The sequence below is a fragment of the Vigna angularis genome, chromosome 6 (assembly GCF_016808095.1).
Source record: "Vigna angularis cultivar LongXiaoDou No.4 chromosome 6, ASM1680809v1, whole genome shotgun sequence".
NCBI classification, from domain to species: domain Eukaryota; kingdom Viridiplantae; phylum Streptophyta; class Magnoliopsida; order Fabales; family Fabaceae; genus Vigna; species Vigna angularis.
In genome coordinates, this window is record NC_068975.1 from 35,439,327 (window position 1) to 35,448,795 (window position 9,469).

General features: G+C 33.7%; 2 protein-coding genes across 2 annotated transcripts; both read left to right on the forward strand.

Moving 5' to 3' along the window:
- The first annotated feature begins 1,655 nt into the window (after positions 1-1,655).
- On the forward strand, positions 1,656-3,913 carry LOC108343355 (acetolactate synthase 3, chloroplastic). The gene has a single exon (XM_017581585.2). The coding sequence runs from the start codon at positions 1,743-1,745 to the stop codon at positions 3,687-3,689; it is 1,947 nt and encodes a 648-aa protein (XP_017437074.1). The 5' UTR covers positions 1,656-1,742; the 3' UTR covers positions 3,690-3,913.
- Positions 3,914-7,539: 3,626 nt separating this feature from the next.
- Positions 7,540-8,931, forward strand: LOC108341046 (stem-specific protein TSJT1). Its single transcript, XM_017578652.2, has 3 exons — positions 7,540-8,107; positions 8,196-8,316; positions 8,426-8,931. Exons 1-3 carry the CDS (start codon positions 7,658-7,660, stop codon positions 8,608-8,610), a joined length of 756 nt encoding a protein of 251 aa, XP_017434141.1. The 5' UTR covers positions 7,540-7,657; the 3' UTR covers positions 8,611-8,931.
- The last annotated feature ends 538 nt before the right edge of the window (positions 8,932-9,469 follow it).

Here is a 9,469-nt window from a genome sequence, read left to right on the forward strand (position 1 = left end):
TTTCAGACACTCTTCTCTTCTCTATCTCCAATCAGTCATGGTGAACACTTGGTAATACTTTTTCCCCTTTCCTTCCCAATTTCTCTCTCTCTATCCTCTCACACACCACTGAGTAAAACAGTGTCAACTAAACACTCTTTCGGTATAGCCTTTTCCATTAACCCATTTGTTTATTCTCAATTTTTCGATTGAATTTCAACTGTAATAGGTAAATTGCGATTTCCCCACCAGAAACCCTAGCCATTTCTAGATAACCCACTTGTAAATTTGCAATTTTGTTGCTGAATTTTAGTTGTGTTTGATAGTTTCTTTGCATCTTCTCCGCCAATTTTGAGGAAAAAATGTCAGAACTCGATCTGTTCAAGAAAGTAGTTGATAGGTATCTCAAGTGTGAGATTATGGGTGAAGGTACATACAGGATTGTGTACAAAGCCATCAATACGCATGTAGCTTTTTTCGAATGTTTCCCTTTGTTCTTTTCGAAAAACAAAGTAAAAGAACTAGTTATGAACAAAATTACGACGATATTTTTAGGGAAATATGTTTTTCTATGGATTGTGAGAATTGGGTCTGAATAAAATTTGGAACTTGGAAAGGAGTTGAAATCTCCTGTATTGAAGGTTGATTGAGAAAATCTTAGGGTAGAGAGGATGATGGTGAGAGGATTCTTGCATAAACGGGGAACAAGAGGGGACCATGGCTTATTGGAGATAGAAAAGAAAAGAGTGTCCGGAGAACCTTGAATGAAGAAAAGAGAACCTTGAATGAAGAAAAAAAAGAAGAGATTCCAGTTTTGACCCTACAATTTAATGTTTTTCCTTGAAAATTTACAGTTTCCTTACGGATAAAAGTTCAAAGTGTACAAAGTGAGAGACTAAAAATAAAAACGTTTGATAGTTAATGGACTAAAAACATATTTAACCCAAAAAAGAAGGATGTTTTGGTTTACTAACACAAACTTCTTTTTAAAGAAAGATATTTTACATATATAAAATAGTAAATTATTGTTATAATAAAATTATTACTAATATAATTATAAAAATAAATTTAAATAATATTATTACTATTATAATTAAAATAAATAAATAATTTTTTACATTTTTATTTTAGATAACTTTTATAGAATTTTTTTTATTATAAATAGTTATTTTAGTTTAAAAATATAGTTAAAATTTATAAAAAAATGATTAAATTAAAAAAGAAGTTATTTAAAGGGTAACATTGATAAAATATTTATTTTGATGTAAAAAATTTAAAAAGTAAAATTAAAAGCAAAATGTGTACACTAGAAGATAAATATGTTTTATATGATAGTATAGATTTATACACACTATTTTAGTTTTTATATTTCATTTTAATATTATTTTACCTTTAAACCATAAGAATATAAATTATATATATACATATAACCTAAAAATAAAATGAATGATCATGATTCATTAACATGTAGTTTTTTTTTCTATATTCAACCTACAACTTTATAAATTATTATTTTGTTAAGAAAAACAAGTGGAAAGTAAATGTTTTAAAGAATAACAGTGTTCAAATATATCTTTCCTAAGAAAGAATAATCTCACGACACTTATAGTACAATAAACTAAATTAAGATAATGGTTGAAAACCCCAAAACAGTATAAGTGTGGCTGTACAACGGACAATAAAGAATTAGATGTGTGGTATCCTAGTAATAGATTCACTCTATTCTTTAGATTAGGGTCTGCGTCTTTTTGTGCAATCGGAAAATGGAGGCTGCAACCACTCCAAAACCCGCCTTCACGGCCTTCCCTTCATCACCCTCCCCAAAGCCCTTTCTTCGTTTCGCTCTCCCATTTTCCCCACTCCCAAACGCCCCCTTACACTCCCAACGTCGTTCTCTCAAACTCTCCCGCGCTATCTCCGATGCCGCTGCTGCCAAATCCGCCGCCGCCGAACCCTTCGCATCGCGCTTTGGCCTCGAGGAGCCCCGCAAGGGCGCCGACATCCTCGTGGAGGCGCTTGAGCGCCAGGGCGTCACGGATGTTTTCGCGTACCCGGGTGGTGCGTCCATGGAGATCCACCAGGCGCTCACGCGCTCCGCCACCATCCGCAACGTGCTCCCGCGCCACGAGCAGGGCGGTGTGTTCGCTGCTGAGGGCTACGCGCGATCCTCCGGGCTCCCCGGCGTCTGCATCGCTACCTCCGGTCCCGGCGCCACCAACCTCGTGAGCGGCCTGGCTGACGCCCTCCTCGACAGCGTCCCCCTCGTTGCCATTACCGGCCAGGTCCCCCGCCGCATGATTGGCACCGACGCCTTCCAAGAAACGCCCATCGTTGAGGTAACACGTTCCATCACAAAGCACAATTACCTCGTTCTCGATGTTGATGACATTCCTAGAATCGTCAACGAAGCGTTTTTCTTGGCCACCTCAGGAAGACCTGGACCTGTGTTGATTGATATACCTAAAGATATTCAGCAACAGCTTGCCATTCCCAATTGGGATCAACCGATTAGGTTATCTGGTTACATGTCTAGGTTGCCTAAATCTCCCAACGAGAAGCATTTGGAGCTTATTGTGAGATTGCTTTTTGAAGCCAAAAAACCGGTTTTGTATGTAGGCGGTGGTTGTTTGAACTCTAGTGAGGAATTGAGGCGTTTTGTTCAGCTCACTGGTGTTCCTGTTGCTAGTACTTTGATGGGCCTTGGTGCTTATCCCCTTGCTGATGAAAATTCTCTTCAGATGCTTGGGATGCATGGGACTGTTTATGCTAATTATGCTGTGGATAGGTGTGATCTTTTGCTTGCCTTTGGGGTTAGGTTTGATGACCGTGTCACTGGAAAGCTTGAGGCTTTTGCGAGCCGGGCTAAGATTGTTCACATTGACATTGATTCGGCTGAGATTGGGAAGAACAAACAGCCTCATGTGTCGGTTTGTGCGGATATGAAGTTGGCACTGAAGGGGATTAATCAAGTGTTGGAGAGCAGAGGGGCTGGGGGGAAGCTTGATTTTAGGGGTTGGAGAGAAGAGCTGAATGAGCAGAAACGGAAGTTTCCTTTGAGTTACAAGACTTTTGAGGAAGAAATTTGTCCTCAGTATGCTATACAGGTGCTTGATGAATTGACTAACGGAGAGGCAATTGTGAGTACTGGAGTTGGGCAGCACCAAATGTGGGCTGCTCAGTTTTACAAGTACAAGAGGCCTAGGCAGTGGTTAACATCTGGTGGTCTTGGTGCCATGGGGTTTGGATTGCCGGCTGCCATCGGTGCTGCGGTGGCTAACCCGGGCGCTATTGTGGTTGACATTGATGGTGATGGAAGTTTTATCATGAATGTTCAGGAGCTGGCCACAATCAAAGTGGAGAAGCTCCCAGTTAAGATATTGTTGTTGAATAATCAGCATTTGGGTATGGTTGTTCAGTGGGAGGATCGGTTCTACAAGTCTAATAGAGCTCATACATATCTGGGAGACCCCTCTAATGACAAGGCCATATTTCCAAATTTCTTGAAGTTTGCGGATGCTTGTGGGATACCATCAGCTCGTGTGGCCAAGAAGGAAGACCTTAGAGCGGCAATTCAGAAAATGTTGGACACCCCTGGCCCCTATCTTCTTGATGTCATTGTGCCCCATCAAGAGCATGTCTTGCCCATGATTCCTAGCAATGGAACTTTCCAGGACGTGATAACTGAGGGTGATGGCAGGAAAAGTTACTGATTTCGTAAGCAAATTTATCTTCATGGTGGTTTTGTAAAATTATAGTAATCTGTTAGCTTTTGAAATTTTATGTTCATGCTGGGCAACAAAGATAAGATAGGTTGCTTGTTTTCCGTACAAGTTTCTTTCCTTTTACTAAATATATGTATTTCCTACTGTTAATCAGTGCTATTAGTATTCTTTTTGTAAATCACATCTACCTTTAGTTAGTTGGTTGATTGTCACTGAACTGTATTGAAAATATCATTCATGAATATGCTACAAATAAATATTTAGAAGCAAATTTCTTCGTACCAATGCAGAACTGGATTCTGAATATGCATAGTTTTTTAAACACTATATGGAAGGTAAGAAAGTGAGAATATTGGAAAGGAAAGCAGCCAATCGTTCGTTTCTTTCAACGTTTGACATGACTTGTAAAGTGGAGGAAGAAAAAAAAATAGTATGGAATTTTGAAGATGGAAAATCCTTTCCAATTTTATTGAAGTTCTGAGATTTTTAAGAGCACCGATAAAAAGTAGCGGACCTTTTTTCAGGTTAGGAGATATCAAAAAGCCAATGTTCAAAGATAATCATTGACATTGAATGGAAAATGTACCTCTAGTTCAGAAAAGTTAAAATAAATAATTAGAATGAAACTTTTTCACTTTAGAATGTAATAACTCAAACATCATAATATACTATGATTTGATATATCTAAGCTGTCATGGAAGAAGAATTACACTTTAATATAATACTAATTTTCATGTAATAATCACTTGTATTTTTTTTTATAGAAATTATAGGTTCTAAGTTTGCCTCGTGCATAGTTTGAAAGTTCACAAGTTTACAATTAAAAATACGTATTTATGTTGAAAAATAAATAAATAAATATACGGAAAAAAACTTGTAACCTAATTGTTTTAAGGTATGTGATTGATTTATGTCATTATTATTAAATTTTAACCATGGATCTTTTTTGAAAGATTTATTTATTAGAGTTGATAATTTGATTTAGTAAAATAATTCAAATAAGCACAATACGAAATCTTAACAATGATTTTAGGTCATTAATTTATTGTTTTAGTTTTAAGTGTGGGAGATTATATCATTTTCTTATATAGATTTGATTTATATGTTACTATTGTGAAATATCTCTTGAATTGGTTTGATGTGGAAGATGTTTACATTAAAATATGTACATTAATCTTACTTGATTATTTTTAAAGTTGTTTTGTTGAGTGAGCCAAAGTTGTTGGAGAAGTTACATTAGATTCTTTTTCAACAACCTAATCCATGGGAGTCATCAATGTGTGCATTGTTAACTCGGGTGAGGATGAATGTTTTCATAATCTCTTCATGAACACTTTTAAGGATTCAATATTTATTTGGTTAGAACTTTTCATAATCACACGTTAAAACATAAGGTTGACTCGATGCAAAGGAAGGTTTTCCTTTGAGTCTGTCAATTAGCATTTGAAAGGAGTCAATTGAGTTCACTAAATAGTTATAATAAATAGTCATAATGCATTAGAATGTTGGATATTTGAGAAAATTATACAAAAGATGATCATATAATATATAGGTGGATTTAGATTTTATACATCTTAAAATGTTGGTAATGGTCAATTGCATCACTATGTAGGTCTCTAGTGTAGAGAGATTGATACAATATTTTCATATGAAATAACCCTTAATGTTTTTCATTGGAGTATTAGAAATAATATGTAAATTTGATGATTGTTTAAAGAGACTGAAGACAAATTGAGAATGTACTTATGATTCAACAATCATCTCTTAATGTTATGTCTTATTTTTTTATAATGTCTTTCTTGACTATTTTGCACCTATGGTTTTTTAATCAAAAACATGAAGTTCATTTAAAAGAGCTTCTAATTTGGTCTAATGTCATTTTTGGATGGATAGTTTTTTTATTATTTGTTATCGTTATTTTACTTTAATGTTATATTTTTATCATGTTTTTCATTTTTCGTTGTAGATCTTTTATTTGATTATCACTCTTATTGTAAATTTTCTCTATCAAACTTGCATGATTGTTAGTGGTTAATGAACTAACCATGCTTATGTTTGACAAATTAGAAGTTTTATGATAAATTTTTATTTTTAAAATTTAATATCTTATTTAACATTCGTAATCTTTACATTTTATACAACATTGATATAACTAAATGAATCTCTTTTATAAAATTTAAATTTAAATGAATATTAAATATTTAAATCTTTAACTTGATCGTGATGCACCGAGATTTTGAAATTTTAATAAATATTTGAACATAAAAAATGTACTAAGTGTTATTATTACTTTGATATACTATTTTAACGACCAATATATTTCACGGAAAAATAAAATAAAATATTAATATTTTAATATACTAATAATAGTAATAGTTTGTAAACCTTTAAGTTTAAGAAGTTATCAACAAAATTAAGTCAATTGCTTTACTTTAACTATTTAAATCGAAGTTTGATAAAGTTATACCAATCTTGAAATTTAATATTTTGTTAAATATTATTTTTCAATACAGTAGAAAGTGTTAAAATTTAAAATAAGGCACCAATATTTTGACGAATTTAAATACAAATAAAAATAATATTTAAAAATGGGTATTTAAATTTGTAACAGGAAGATAAAGCAGTAAATAGTACTCTGACAAGAATAATGAATTAATAATTGTGGTTGTTGAAGCAATAAAAGAAATATTTGAATATGTGGAGAACAAGAGCTGACGTGGAATCAGCTGAGTCAGATCACTGTCATATCATAGGATTTGGTAAAACAATGTGGATAAGACTTTTGTTTTGTATGCTCTTTTGTCGCAATTGGATTCCCAACCATTAACACTCCTAACTATTCCAACTAACAAATTTCTTTTTTCTCATTTCTGAAATATCATGTTTCAATCAAATCCACTTTATAGTTAATATTACTCGTTATGCTTTTTCTAAATATTACTTTTCAATAAAAGCTTATGTCCCTTTCAGATATCAAGATAGAATTTTTATTAGACCTTTAATTTAATAGTTATGAGTAGAATGAAACTGTAATAATACTTAAATATATATTACAATAAAAACGAAAGAAAGAAATATAAGAGATCGTTTATTTAAATATAAAAAAAATCACATGAATTATTTTTTATTAGTTTTCACTTAATCTTTACATATATAATTATGTAAAAATTAAAAAAAAATGATTATATAAGTATAATGTGATTTTAACTTATTTTATTTCTAAATTTTGTTGTGTCAAATCATTTTTTAATATCTTTATACAACTTTTTGTCTCAAAGATAGAATCTCACAAAACCAACACTCAACCTTATATTTTAAATCCTAAAGTCATAAATTGATAAAAAAATATGTTTCTAAAATAAAAATATATCTTGTATTTTTATGATCTAGATTTATATTTAAAATTTAAATCTTAAATTTGATATCATACCAACATGTATTAATGGAAGATGTTATGAAACTCGTTTTAAACTTATAAACACGACTTACCTTACCTTCATATGTCCTCAAATGTCTTATGAATATTTTATTGAAATAACATAAATATTATGATTTATCCCTTTCTCAAGATAAACCTTCAACATCGATAAAATAAAAGGAAAAATTGAAGGAATAATGTGGCCCAGATCATCACTGCATCCATAATCTCATTGTAATTAATATAAGTTTCTATTTACTCTCTGCCACTAAATACTTTAAATCACTTTTGTGACACTTTCATATTATTATATTATTCTGCACGTTACCTTTTCCTCCGATTCGTCGTTCGGATAGGATTGCCACGTTCATATGACACACCCTTCCTCTCTTCCTATATATATCAAACCGTTATCCACTCTTTCTCCCACATCTCATTCTTCATCTCCTTCTATCACCCATTCATACTTTTTCTTACATTCTGAAATCAAATCAAGAGCTCTGTCATTGTGTAAGTTATTTCACAGAGAAAGGTAAAGATGTTGGGAATTTTCAAGGAGAAGTTGGTTAATGCACCGAAGGAGCTGAAGAGTCCAGCTTCTACGAGTGGGTGCAGTAAGCCTAAGCTAAGCAATGAAATCCTGAATGATTTCATGTCCTCCAATTCTTCCAATGCTTTTTCAATGTGCTTTGGAAATGATGCTTTGGTAGCCTATTCCCCTTCAAACAGCAACTCCACTCATCACAGATTCTTCAGTGGTTTGGATGACATATACTGCGTTTTCATGGGTGAGCTGCACAACCTTAGTAGGCTGAACAAGCAATATGGGCTATCAAAGGGAGCAAACGAGGCCATGTTCATCATTCAAGCATATCGAACACTTCGAGACAGAGGTCCATACCCTGCTGATCAAGTCCTCAGTCAACTCGAAGGCAGTTTTGGATTTCTCATCTATGACCACAAGAATGGAACTGTTTTTGTTGCATCTGTAAGTCTCTTTCCCTCATCTCTTCATAGTTTTCCAACATCACATCACTTTTTTGGACTTACCCACATCTTCCATGTGTTTGAAATAGGGTTCCAATGGCCAGATTGGGCTCTACTGGGGTGTTGCAGCCGATGGTTCGATAGTGATTTCTGAAAATGTGGACCTTATAAAAGCAGGCTGTGCTAAATCATTCGCACCATTTCCAACTGGTATGTAAATGTGATTTATCTTTATGTAACGAAGGATTCTGTAATGTCAGCAGCATCGATTGATTCTAAGTAATAGAGTTATAACGCATAAGTGGGGTTGGAATTGCAGGGTGTATGTTTCACAGTGAACATGGTCTGATGAACTTTGAACATCCGACGAGGAAGATGAAAGCAATGCCAAGAATTGACAGCGAGGGGGTTATGTGTGGGGCAAACTTCAATGTTGACTCTCAATCAAAGATCCAAACGATGCCGCGTGTTGGAAGTGAAGCTAACTGGGCTACTTGGGGATAATAAGAAACCAGGCAGCAGTGTTGAAGATGACTAAGGTTGTTTGTAATATGAATAACAGGAGATTTTAGTTTTTCAGTTTGAAATTATTAGGCGTGTATTTGCTTTCGTTGTATTCAGAAAATGAAGTGGAGCTTTAGAAACATAGTTTGAGTACAGGTGCACATATTTGCTCCCATGATTGTTCACAGTATGATTATGTTGTCCGTCAACATAAATTGCGGCAAATAGATCCTGAACTATAATCCTTTGCTTAGAATATTTTGCATACAAATAGCACATATATGTGTGTAAATAAATTTACCGCTGGTTGCTTTTGTCCGACTTGGAAACGAGTGGTATAAAACGCAAAGAAAACCTCTGCTTTTAATGTTTTGGAAAATGTTTTATCTGTTTTTCGACACAAACACGAACTGAAAGTGCTATATTATGTGTGGTGAAATTCTGATATATATTTTTACTATTCATCGGCATCGTGGGGTGGAATAAGTTTTATTTTAACAGCAATATATAACAATATCGATTATAAGAAGCACCAGCTTCATCAAATCCTGCCAACGTTTTGTTTGTTCCTTAGTAATAGAAGTGATATATTTCCAAGACGGCAAAAAATAGCGTGAAGAATGAGTTTAAAATCCCATTCACATGTACATGTTGGCCACACTTATTTTTCTTGTGACACAAAGGGACAAAGAACAAAAGAAACAAAACTAAAATCATCTAAAAAAGGAAATGCATGTTACATCATAAAGGAAGCAATCTGTATAAAAATCGTTCTGACATTGACAACTTGATATGCTGATGTCCTTCGATTTTGAGAGGATAATCTTAAGAAAGTAATATAGTAGCTTCTTCCATTTTC